This window comes from Helianthus annuus, chromosome 8 (assembly GCF_002127325.2).
Source record: "Helianthus annuus cultivar XRQ/B chromosome 8, HanXRQr2.0-SUNRISE, whole genome shotgun sequence".
Taxonomy (NCBI): Eukaryota; Viridiplantae; Streptophyta; class Magnoliopsida; order Asterales; family Asteraceae; genus Helianthus; species Helianthus annuus.
The window spans coordinates 71,062,059-71,075,303 of record NC_035440.2 but is presented as its reverse complement, the minus strand read 5'-3'; the positions used below and the strand labels follow the sequence as shown (position 1 = coordinate 71,075,303).

The 13,245-nt window shown below is 34.8% G+C and overlaps 1 protein-coding gene across 1 annotated transcript; it reads right to left on the bottom strand.

Annotated features, from left to right (window-relative positions):
* Nucleotides 1–362: 362 nt before the first annotated feature.
* LOC110870158 (velvet complex subunit 2-like) lies at nucleotides 363–920 on the bottom strand. The gene is made up of 2 exons (XM_022119359.1): nucleotides 906–920; nucleotides 363–764 (listed from the first exon to the last, which is right to left on the bottom strand). Exons 1-2 carry the CDS (start codon nucleotides 918–920, stop codon nucleotides 363–365), a joined length of 417 nt encoding a protein of 138 aa, XP_021975051.1.
* Between the last annotated feature and the right edge of the window lie 12,325 nt (nucleotides 921–13,245).

Below are 13,245 nucleotides of genomic sequence, written 5' to 3'. Positions count from 1 at the left end.
TTTCCTAACTTGATCTATATTTGAAACACTTAGTCAACAAGTCAATCCAGTAACACTAAAATGTGTAACAGTGTGCAGATAGATTTTTCTTCAAGTTTTAAGTTATTGTAGTTTTTTTTTTTTCTAATTTTGCCTAGTGTTTGCTATTCTTTTAAAAAAGTCTTCATTATTTTTGCCAATTCATGTTCCTTCTCGCACTAAGGTTCTGTTTGGTATGGAGTAATGGAATGGACGGGAGAATGGAATGGATGAGGTAATGAAATTGATCATTACCATTCCATGTCTTGTTTGGTTACCTTGTGTGAATGGAATGAACAATTACTTTTTGTTGTTTGGTATGCGAAAAATACGAAGGAATAAAATTAGATGGCGGTGGTCATTGATGGGCAATGATGGGGCGTGGTGCTAGGTGTCAGTTGTAGCGGCGGCGGTGGTTGGCGGTGGTGGTGGGTGGAGACAACGGTGGTGGTGGATGACGGTGGAGGTAGGTGGTAGCGGTGGTGGCGGTTGATAGCGGTGGCGGCGGTGATCGGAGTTGGCAGTGGCAATGGTGGAGGTGATGATCGAAGGTAGGTGGTGGCGATGATCGGAGGTAGTAGTGGCGACGGTGGGTGGCGGCGATGGCGGTGCCGAGGACGGAGGTGGGTGGCGGCGCTAGGTGGTGGCAGCGGCGGTGGCGGGTGGCGGCGGAGGTGGGTGACGGCGGCGGATGACGGTGGTGGTGGTGGTGTGTGTGGTAGTAACGGTGGTGGGTTGTGGTGTTGCTAGTGAAAGGTGAAGAGGGAATGGAATGGAAAAAAAAACAGGGGGGATTGATGAAATGATTTTGAGGGAATGGAATGTATTTTGAAATAGATGATTCCATTCCATCGACCAACCAAACACTCTTTTCTTTATTCCCTCACAATGGTCCATTCCATTCTACCTCTCATTCCTGCATACCAAACGCTACCTAAGACTATGCGGTGTGGCCGTTTAACGCCAGCGCGGTTGCCAGTCAACGCCCACCAAACCACCCTGTGGCTATCGTTTTGAATGACGTTGTGATTTGGGCTTCAAGTTCTCCATCGACGTTGAGGGCAAATGGCTAACGACATGTTGGCTTGTTATTGGTGGTTTTAAACTAGCCGTTCAACGGTTAGTTTGACCTAATGAATTATTTTTTTTAAATAACACACTATATATATCACATACTCACCCCATTTCAAACAACCACACACCTAAACATCCATTTATCTCTTCACAAATATATATTTTCTTCCAATTTTTATAAACTTTTAGAATAAAAATGGAAGGCTCGAATTCCTTGTGTTCTTCTTCTTCATCGTCGTTTGAGTTTGAGAACTTTATTTTATTCTTGTCAGACGACGAGGGACCGGTACTTTTCCGTAAATCAGTTCAAAAAGTGGTTGAAACTATAATGGAAGACAAAGGGTGCTCCTCAACACCAAAGAGGAGGAAATACATAACACACGACAGAGTCACCGTACACGATTTATTGGTAAGTGATTACTTTTCACCCAACCCGATTTATGATGATAGTACTCTTAGGCGTCACTTTCGTATGAGCCGTGAATTATTTCTTAGAATATCAACAGATTTATCAAATAAATATGATTTTTCGACAAAGAAAAGATGTGTGGTTGTCTAGGATTTATCATGTTGTAAAAAGTCACGGCCACGCTTAGACAATTGGCTTATGGGACGGCTTCCGACATTATGGATGGGTATATAAAAATGTCGGAACGGGTGGCGAGGGAAAGCCTCCATTATCTTTGTGCGTATGTCGTTGAACTATGTTTAAAAAATATTTGAGAAAACCTACATTTAGTGACATACAACAACTTTTGGAGGCTCATGACGAGCGACACGGTTTTCCCTTGGATGATCGGTAGTTTAGATTGTAAGAAACGGGAGTGGGAAAATTGTCCAACATCATGGGCCGTGCAACACATTAGTGGATATCTAAAAAAAAAACACCTATGATGCTTGAAGCGGTTGCATCTCAAGATCTTTGGATTTGGCATGCATTCTTTCGTATTCCTGCTGGAAATAACGATTTAAATATTCTTAATCAATCACCGATTTTTGACGACCATATGAACGGTGTTGGATCGAAAGGTTCTTCTTTTTTGTTAACGGTGCGGAGTATAAATACAATTACTATCTAATGGACGGTATTTACACGGATTGGGTCGTGTTTGTAAAATCATTTACATGGGGAACAACATTAGACGAAAAGAGACGTAAGTTTAACGTTGCTCAAATAGCGGCACGAAAAGACATTGAACGAGCTTTTAGTGTATAGTAGAAAAGATGACACATTTTGAAGATGCCGTATAGAATTACGGAAAAACCTAGTATTCGAAATGTGATGTACGCATTCCTTATTTTACATAACATGATGTTGTAGGATAAGGGACATGCAATTTGCGAGTATTGATGTGAGTCAACCAAACACCGTAGAATTAAGTGATCAAGAGAAAGAAGAGACTACAAGAAAATAAAGATAATACGACACATCACAATCTTCGAGCGGATTTGGTTGAACACATCTGGAGCGTTCCACGACACGACTTTGACGAAGACGACGATTAAAGTTTAGGTAATTTTATTTTATATTTATATATTCTTTTAATGTTATGTAATTTTTAAATTTATATTGTTTATGCAATTTATATTAATATTTTTTTAATTTAATAGTTTTTTAAATTAATATAAAATAATAACAAAAACTAGGTGCTACGTGTCGAATAATTTTTTGTTATTATTTTATATTCGAAAAAAGAAATAAGCTCCACTGTTAGACCTACAAAAGAACATATAATATCCAAAAGCCAAAGCATGATACAATCATCAAGAAATAAGCAAAAGATTGAACCAACCTCTCCACTAAGATAGTGAATCTTGAACCCCTATTCAGAACATCTGTTCAAGAAAAAAGCAAACATCTGATCAAGATTTGTAACCGCTGGTCAAGAAGAAACAACTTCTGTTGAAAACTAAAGACTGTTGAAGACCAAAGCACTGATGAAGTCAAAGGTCTGATGAAGAAGACCAAACATCTGTATGGCCAAATAGATGTTTTGATAACTGCAACAGAGGATAGCTTAGGCGCTGGTTTCCCAATGTAACAGTATTTATCTTAGGGAGAATTGCATATTTCCCCTTAAAAAACTGCTTAATTGCGTATTTACCAAACTTAAAATTAAAATTGCATATATCCCCTTCCTTAACTATTAAAATTGCATATATCCCCTTCCTTAACAAATATAATTGCAAATTTACCCATTTTGATTTATTTTATTAAAAACAACTTATATAATGATTTTTTTACCCTTATTTTTACTAAAACTTAAAAAAATACAAATTTATTCATTTTTACTATTCTTTGTGGATTTTTCACAATTCTTTAAAAAAATACATATTTATTCATTTTTACTATTTTTACTAAAATTTGAACACTGAAATAAACCGCTAAACTAGTAAAAATCTACAAAAAAGTAGTAAAGATGAATAAATTTCTATTTTTTAGTTTTAATAAAAATAAGGGTAAAAAACTCATTATGTAATTTGTTTTTAACGAAATAAATCAAAATGGGTAAATTTGTGGTTTTATTAGTTAAGGAAGGGGATATATGCAATTTTAATAGTTAAGAAAGAGGATATATGCAATTTTAATTTTAAGTTGGGTAAATACACAATTAAGCAGTTTTTAAGGGGAAATATGCAATTGTCCCTTTATCTTACCAGTGTTTAGACTAGTTAGAACAAATGTTAGATTTGCACAGATGTTTGCAAACATCTGTGGAATCTTTTCTGTTAGGAATGTTAGATGTCACTATCAAGGTGATGTTAGGCAATCACTGAACAAAGCTTTCGTACTTCAAATAAATTGATCACACCTGTTAGTGATTTATTATCACACACTTCACTTTTTCTCTTGTACGAACTGATTTGTTATGTGATCAGTTGAGGGGGAGTCTGTAGTGTCAATTGATTTGTAAAACATTTGAATCCTTTGAGATTAATGAAAACAATCACTGATGATGACTTTCTGTTTGTGAATTGTATTGTGATAATCAACATTTTCTTTTTTGCAAATATCAAACTCAGTTATAACAATTGGCATCATAGTTTGGTCACGTTAAACTCGATTTCACAATCAGTTTAACAATCAAAGATCAGCTCAATAAAGATCCAATACAGTTTGTAGCTCAGAGTTGTATAGTGAAGAACTAATTAAGTGTCTTTCACATACTCTGTTTTGATCCACACAACATCGGCTTCAGTAATAAACCACCTATACTTGTCAGATCAGAATTTAACATCTGGCAACGTAGGATGGGGCATATACTGTCTCAACAAAATACAGGGTGTTCGAAGTCTATCGTCTTCGGACCTCATGTTCCAATGGTACCAAATGCCGAAAACCCAAAAGTATTTGAGCCAAAGAAGCCGGAGAATTATTCTGAGCAAGATTACCAAAAATTCAAGCTAGATGCGAAAGCCTTAAGTATTGTGGCTATGGCTCCACTGAATGATATCTATGCTGGCCTGTTGCATTGTAACAGTGCCTAGGAGTTGTGGGATGCACTGAAGGAACAATTTGGTGGGACGGAGGATGTTATCGAGAACACTCGAGAAATCTTGAACCAGCAATATAAAACTTTCACTCATGTCAAAGGGGAGACCCTGACTCAGCAGTTTGAAAGTTTTCATGTCTTATAAGTGAATTAAAGTTGGTTAACAAGGAATTTACTAAACCACTTTAAGTAACCGATTTCTAGGATCTTTGCCTGAAAAAAATGGGACACTATTGCTGTAGTGATGAGAACATCCCCAGATTTCAAGGACATTAGCCTGACCCAGCTCCATGGAAAGCTCCTAACCTTTGAGATGGAACTTGTCCAAAAGAAAAGGCTCTAGGAAACTAGAAAGGTGTCTGATAGTTACGTTTTCGGTAACACAACACTTTTGAGTCAGGAGGGATCATCCTTTGGAATGGGAAATAATCAGAGTTTTGATCATTTTATTGATATATCAACTGGAATCAACTCTGATCAACATTCCACGAGTTATGCTTTTGTAGCAAATGCTGATGATACTCATGTCACTGATATTCTCTCATTTGTACTCGATGATCTTAAGCACATAGATCCAACTGACCTAGAGGAGATGGACATATTACACCAGGTAGACCTGCTTAGTTTAAGGGCTAACAATTTTTACAAAAGTACTGGTAGGACTTACCCAGGATTATATGGGAGGTCCAAAGTGGGGTTGGATTAATCAAAGATTAAATGTTTTAAGTGTAATAGGTTGGGACACTTTGCTAGAGAGTTTAAAAGTCAAACAAATAACTCTGCACCTATGATCACATATCCTAATCAAAGATCTTAGTCTAATACACAACTGTAGTTTTATCCCCAAAATACCCCTAGACCAAATGTGCAAAACATAACCCACTTTGCACAAAATATGAACCTTGTACCTATGCACTATGTCCCTACACCACATATCCCTCAGGTTCAGTATGTACAAATGCCAATTTCACATGTTCAAGCACCCCAAGTTACTCCTGCTCCGGCACCAGCAGAGCCTAGTCAACAGAGCTTTGTTACACAAGGTTATGTTGACTGGAGTAGCTTGCCAGAGAATTTAACAAATGAAAAGATTGCTTTAATTGCAAAAGACTGTGAGGAACATGAAAACTTTTGTTTAATGGCTATTGAGCATATTTCAGGTGAAGAAGATCTGGTTCAAACCACTGCTGGTGAAGCTGTTGAAAGCTCTGGTCAAACATCTGTTGATGACCAAGAGTATGCAGAAAGGATGAATGAGAACATTCCAAAAGTTCCACTAATTGTATCAATGCAGATCAAGTTGAATTGGTTGCCTCAAAGGTATAACCTCAAACTCTTAAAGAGTTATGTTCAGATAAATACATCATTGTTTTTTCTAACATAAAAGACCTTGAATTAAGCAGTCTAAAACATGAAGCATACATAACCAAAGACCAACTCCAGTCAATGATAGGAAAATATCAAAACTGTAAAAAGGAGTTAGAATCAACACAGATCACCTATGAAAGATAGGTCGAATCTTGTCAACATTATGAGATGCTTCTGTATAAACAGATCAAGAGCAATGTGAAGTTTGGGGTTGGTTTTAGAAAATATGACCAAGAACAAGAAACCAATGTTAGTGCATATTCTGTGTGTTCGCCATTGTTCGGATAGGCTAGATAGAGCGTGTTCTGAATATTGTATAGTTGCGAGTTAGATTCGAACACATGATACTTTGGAGACGATGAGAGCCCGTTTGTACGGATGAGGACTCATCCGCACGGATGAGTAATCCGTGCGAACTAGTCATCCGCTCAAAATGGTACTTCATGTCTATAAATAGTGAGTCATGTGTTTGAAGTTAATAAGTTTTGGGGAAAGGCTAGAGAGACCTCGGATTTCTCTCCAGCTTGTAAAATGATGTATGCTCTTTCGGTATTAATGGAAGCTTTCTACTTTTAGTTATTCTTACGAGATTTCTACCGAATTAGCTTTATCTTATGCAAACTTCCGTATAAACCCACCAGATCCGGAACTTTCAATTGGCATCAGAGCTACGGTACTGATTCAATTGATCTAACAATTGATTTGGTGATTGTGGTGATGAGACGAGTGCCCAGAAAAAAATTGGTGATTGACATTTTTTTCGAGATTTTAGTGTCAAATACGGGTTGTTCGGGGACACCGTAGGAGATTTCGGAGAATAGTTAAGATGTTGAAATCACATAGTTTTGAAGATAGTGGGGTAGTCATTGATACCTATGCAGAGTGTTTATCATTTGGTATAGTGACTATTAATGGGCCAAAAAACAAAATATCCGCATTGATGAAAAACGGACTTTTGTGGAGCAAAATGACACATATTCCACATAGTTGAGTTTTTTAGAGAAAAAGAGAGGACTAAATTTGCTTATTTTGAGGGGGAAATTCAGTGATGAATTTAGAGAGGTCAAAATTTGCCAAAAATGAGGGGGAATAAAAATTTTCAAATATTAGAACATTTTTGGAAATTCAGACAAGAAAACGTGCAACATTATTCGGGTGGTTTCAATTTCAAATTGACTAGGGATGCATATGATCTTGGATTTGTTAGTCTGTGATCATAGGAAGTTCGGATTCATTAAGATCGTGATCAGACTGATGTCTGAGGGTTTGAGTCCCGAGTCTTCGTACAAGCCGGTTAGTAGGATTAGTGTCAAGAGGATGCATCAACATTGTCGATACTTAAAAGATGCCAGAGAGCTTTCAAGATATTAGATACATGACAACTTTGTGATAGTCTAAAGTGTCAGAATGGTTAATTTTTGAGCAGATGAGTTGTTTTTCGGACCAACTGCCGGGGAATGATGATGTTTGTTGATTAAGTTGCTGCCCGGACTAACGGAGAAGGCCATACATCTGTTATTGTGACTAAGAGGAAGAATGTGAATTTGATTGTGGAAGAATGTTTCTTAGATTACTGTTTACTGATTTTTTATTCGATGAAAATTTGCTGATTGTGGAGATTACCGTTTACACAGACTAGTATTTGAAGATCGGTTGTGCATAACGATGGTTACGGAAGATGGGATTTCAGATTTTCGTGGGTATTCACAGACTTGAATTTTACTAGTGTGGTGTTCAAAGTTTCTATCAATTGCCGGTTAGGTTTTTGAAGATTAAGAGATTGAGCTTTGAGAGGTAAATAAAAAATCAAACGCGGATATGTAGAATGTTAAAGGCCCATCCATTAGTTTAGGTAAAGATTAGTATTCCAACATCGGTTATCGAAAATAAATTGAAATGTAATATCTTTTTAGCTTTTACAAAAACTGTAGTGCATATTATGTGTGTCCGCCACTGTACGAATAGGCTAGATATAGCGTATGTTGAATATAGTATAGTTGAGAATTAGATACGAACACATGACACTTTGGAGAGGACGAGTGTTCATTCGTACGAATGAGAACTCATCCGCACGGATGCGTCATCCGCTCCAAAGGTACTTCATGTCTATAAATAGGGAATCATGTGTTTGTAGTTGATAAGTTTTGGGAACGACTGGAGAGACCTCGGATTTCTCTCCAGCTTGTAAAATGAAGTATGCTCTATCGGTATTAATGGAAGCTTTCTACTGTTGATTATTCTTATGAGAGTTCCACCGAATTAGCTTTATCTTATCTAAACTTTCGTCTAAACCCACCGGATCCGAAACTTTTTGCACAACTGGCTGGGATTAATAGAAAACTTAGAATTTTGGATTGGTGATAAAACTAGAAATTCATCATAAAATGTGGAATCAAGGTCATTAATTTGGACTTGGTAAATTTTTTTTTGAAAACATCAAATTGTTACAAACTGAAACGTTAAACCAAGGTCATTAACTTGGACTTGGTTAAACGAACATGTGTGAAAGTTAACTAAACTGAAAGATCAGGAAAAAGGTTCTTCAAACGCAAGAGAGATCCCACGCGCAGGAGTCATGCGAATGACTTATATGCGCACAGGAGTCATCCGTGCTTATGACATATACGTTGGGTATACAAAGTTTTGGGTCTTGCGTTCAAATCACTTATCACATTTGGAGTAATTTTCAAAATACATAATCTAAGGCCACTCTTTTGAATCTAAAACCAAAATCATAATGGTTGTTGATTTATACAACATCCACTTATTTGAACGTAAAATCTGAGATTCGTGATTAATGTTCATTTTTGAAAAATCAGATCTAGATAGTTATAGGATATGCAAGTTGAAATATAAGTATGAGTTCTGATCACAAGACTAAAACAAGTAAGATGATGTATCAGTTGATCATCTTCATGGACTAAAATGGTTGAATCCGGTAAATCAATAAATGAAAACCCTAGATCAGAAAATCTTATTAGTATAATTGATTGTTTAATCAAATTGATATGGGGATATGGTAAATCGTTATAGTCTGAATGATTTTTGCGCATTTGAGTGTTGTTAAAATGGTGAAATCGATCAAGATTGGTTTTGAACAAAACTATTTTAGTGTTCAAATGCAGGAGTCATACACTCGTATGACTCATGACTCATGCGAATGAACATGTTAATCAGTCAACGAAGATCAACGTGTATAAGTTTCATGCGTGCATAATGTCCCATACGCATAACAGGCTCATACGTGTACAATGTCTCATACGCGAAATGTCACACCCCAAAAACATCGCAGCGGAAATACAAACGTGGCGGTGATGGAGGTTGGTACCTATAAGTTTCTTTAGTGGACGATGGACATTCAAGTTATTTAAAACATAAATTTAGAGTTTAACGTTTAAACACAACTCACAACCACAATATAGTTGTCTTGATCCTTATGGATCTTAATACACATGGTCCCAAATTGTTTTAAAAGTTGTCCAAAACCTTATTTAATAACCATTGCATCAACTACCACAAGACAAGATAAGACAAGCCAAAATCCCGAAGTCGAACTCATGTACCTGAAGAACAAGTAAAAATCAAGTGTCAACACAAAGGCCGGTGAGTTCACAGATTCAAATTGTAAACAATTTGTTTAAGGAAAACTTTATTATAATGAGTTTTATATCAAAACATCCATATATAATTAAGAATGTCAATTTCATTTCCTTCTCAAAAATCTAAGGGTCGGTTCTCTGATCGCAAGCGTCTTCTCTAAAAACCTTCGACACAAACCATCTTTCCAAGATTTATATATATATATGTGTATATATATATATATATATATATATATATATATTAAACTTGTACATCAAGTTTTCAGATTCATAGGGTTGCAAGGCCTATGAGGTATATATTAACAATAAGGTTATAATCAACGCCAGACAATCACAGAATATCAATTCGTCGTTTGACTTAACACAGAGCTACTGGTCACGATGGGGTTGTCAACCCGATAGATCTATCAACAATTCTAGGCGTACCGGTATTAATGATTAAACGGCTAATTCACGCAAAGTGCCACACGTTGGGTTACTTATGGTGCCTACCTTAAGAACAATATATATATATATATATCCTACTAAAATGATATATTTAGTGTTTTGTGTTGTACGAATTCCCCGAAGTCCCCACCGAAACGTAAGCCTATTCCGATACTTACTCTCTTGAGATCAAGAAAATTCGTCACAACTTAGATTTAAATATTTTTAAATCTATACGGTCGTTTTTCCCCCAAAACACCGTAATCCTTCCCGTTTCTCCCTGAAACAATATGTATTCAATCAACCCGTTTCTCCCCGAAACATATTTATATCAATCCATTTTCGTTTCTCCCCGAAACATATTTATATTCAATCCATTCCAAAACCATGTTTTTCCTCAAAACATAACATATCATTTCCAAACCATATTTTCCATGAAAATATTTATAATTTAATCAATGGCATATTCTATACAAAAACCTGTAATTATCCTTTTAAAGGCGTGTTCTTCCCCCAAAACGTTATACAAAAACAGTAAAAATAGGGTTAGTGACACTCACCTTTGGGTGCATTTTTATACTAGCGCAATCCCACAAATTGGTCTACACGTCTGAATTTCAAGTAGGCACGATTTAATAACCAATTATTCCACAAATACCTAAGTTTCTCCAATACTTAGAATTTTCACATAACTTTGAGATTTTCTCGAAAAGTCTTTACTTTTATTATGTTGGCGTATTTATATATATGCGTTCATATACATATATATATATATATATATATATATAGGACAAAGATCCGTTAGGAACCACCCCTTATTGCGAGAACCGCGAGAACCAGTGTGAACACAAACAGTAATTCCTAAAAAAATCTAAAAAACACCCAATTTTTTTTTTATTTTTTTACTATTTTTTTGAAAAAATCGCTATATTTTGTTAATAAAAAAAATAAAAAAAATTCAAAAAAAAATTTTTCGAGTAACAGTTATCCATGCACATGTGCATATGTGTCGTTTCTTTGTCAAATTCCGTAATTCATTACAAATAATAGTCAATTGCACTTTCATTTACACTACTACGTGTAATACACTATCTTTTACATTACCAATGTTAGAAATGCACATGTGCATCTATATGTATCAACAGGAAATAAGGTGTTTTGGTACACTACTTTCTCTTTCATCTATCATTCCATCCATAATACACAAGCATGCACATGTGCATTTCTGTCATTTCTTTGACAAATTCCGTAATTCATTACATATATTAGACAATTGCACTTTCATTTACACTACCATATGTAATACACTACTTTTTACATTACCAATATTAGAAATGCACATGTGCATTATATGTATCAACATGAAATAAGGTGTTTTGGTACACCACTTTGAATACACTTTCCCTTTCATCTATCATACCATCCATAATACACTACCATTACCTCCTACCATCCATAATACAATACCATTACCTCCTACCATCCATAATACAATACCATTAACAATATTTTCACTTTATTACATGTATGTAAACACCATTTATACCATCCAATCAACATATTACATAAAAAATTGACAACTATAACCAAACCATCAACCACTAGATATAACTAACCAAAAAACATGTATATGGGTCTACTTCTCCATTCAAAATCACAAACTTTTTGTACCAAAACACGTTATATCATGGTTATACCTAATTATGCACATGTGCATTTTGAATATTGGTAATGTAAAAAGTAGTGTATTACTAATGGTATTGTAAATTAAAGTGCAATTGTCTATTCCTGATAATGTATTACCGAATTTGTTGAAGTAATGATACATATGCACATGTGCATGGATAACTGTTACTCGAAAAAAAAAAGTTTTTTTTTTTTTTTTTTTTTTTTTTTTTTTTATGAAACGAAATATAGCGATTTTTTGTTAAAAAATATTAAAAAAAATAAAAAAACAATTTTTGAGTGCTTTTTTGATTTTTTTTAGATTTTATTTTGTGTTCACATTGGTTCTCGCGGTTCTCGCAATAAGGGTGGTTCTCGCATGAACCTTACCCTATATATATATATATATATATATATTTTAAGATCTTTGCAACTTGAATGATTTTATTGGTGACACTCATTATGTTATATCTGTTATCACACCCGTTTATATAAAATATATCTACATTTGCGCTTCGTAACATATTTACATTAACGTGAACATATCATCAAATATCATAATACACGTATTCCATAAACTTATGTACTTTAACATTTTTATAGCATTTATACATGAAATAACTCATCAAGTTAAATTATGTATTATTTTCATGCTCGATAAAGAAGTTGCATATTAACGTGACATTTAACGAAATTATCGTTCAAGTGTACATGAATAGTGTTAACTCCTACTATCATGCCAACACTTAAAATATCACAATACATATACTCATATCCACATATTATAGCATAACACATAAAGTTCACCCCTGAAAAAACCGTTCTTGCGTACATTGTAATATGCGTATTTGAACGTTTCGATAACGTTTTCGAGCGTCGGAATTCACATAGGACTAGCCAAACACCATGGATACTTAATATAAGTTAAAATACTTATATCACAAAAATATCAGTTTACAACCTGATTTAAAATAGTTTGCAAAAATCACTTTAAAAGCCTATTTTTACCGTTTATAACGCATAATCTTGTACCGAACTTTACCATAATCATCCCAAGTCGTCACGACTTAGTATTTTAACATAACACATGTTATTTACTGAGTCAAATGGTACTAATATCCATGTTAGTGCAGATTTCATGTAAGTCACATTAAATCATGCAATTTCACCCATTTTACTACTTTTTAAGCTTCATGTACAACATGCAAAGATATCAAACTTATGACATAACTTCATATTATAATAACATGTCATTTAACATCATTTTAACATGCTTATTTACTGATTTGTTCCAAATTTATCATACCATTTCAAAAATCATCTTATAATAATTTAATCATCATGTGCATTTAGGTATAAGTACCTCGTGCATGATTATCATATCATCATCATCATCATCATCATCATTCAAGAACTTAAATGCATCTAACATATATTTGATTCAATTCCGTGTAATCCAAACATCATCTTCATCTAATCATCATCATCATATCATTGCATGCATAAATCCTTCACATTTATGAACACACAAACAAAACCCACATGTACATGCATATGTATATATATACACGACACACACATATGTACATGTATACATCCAA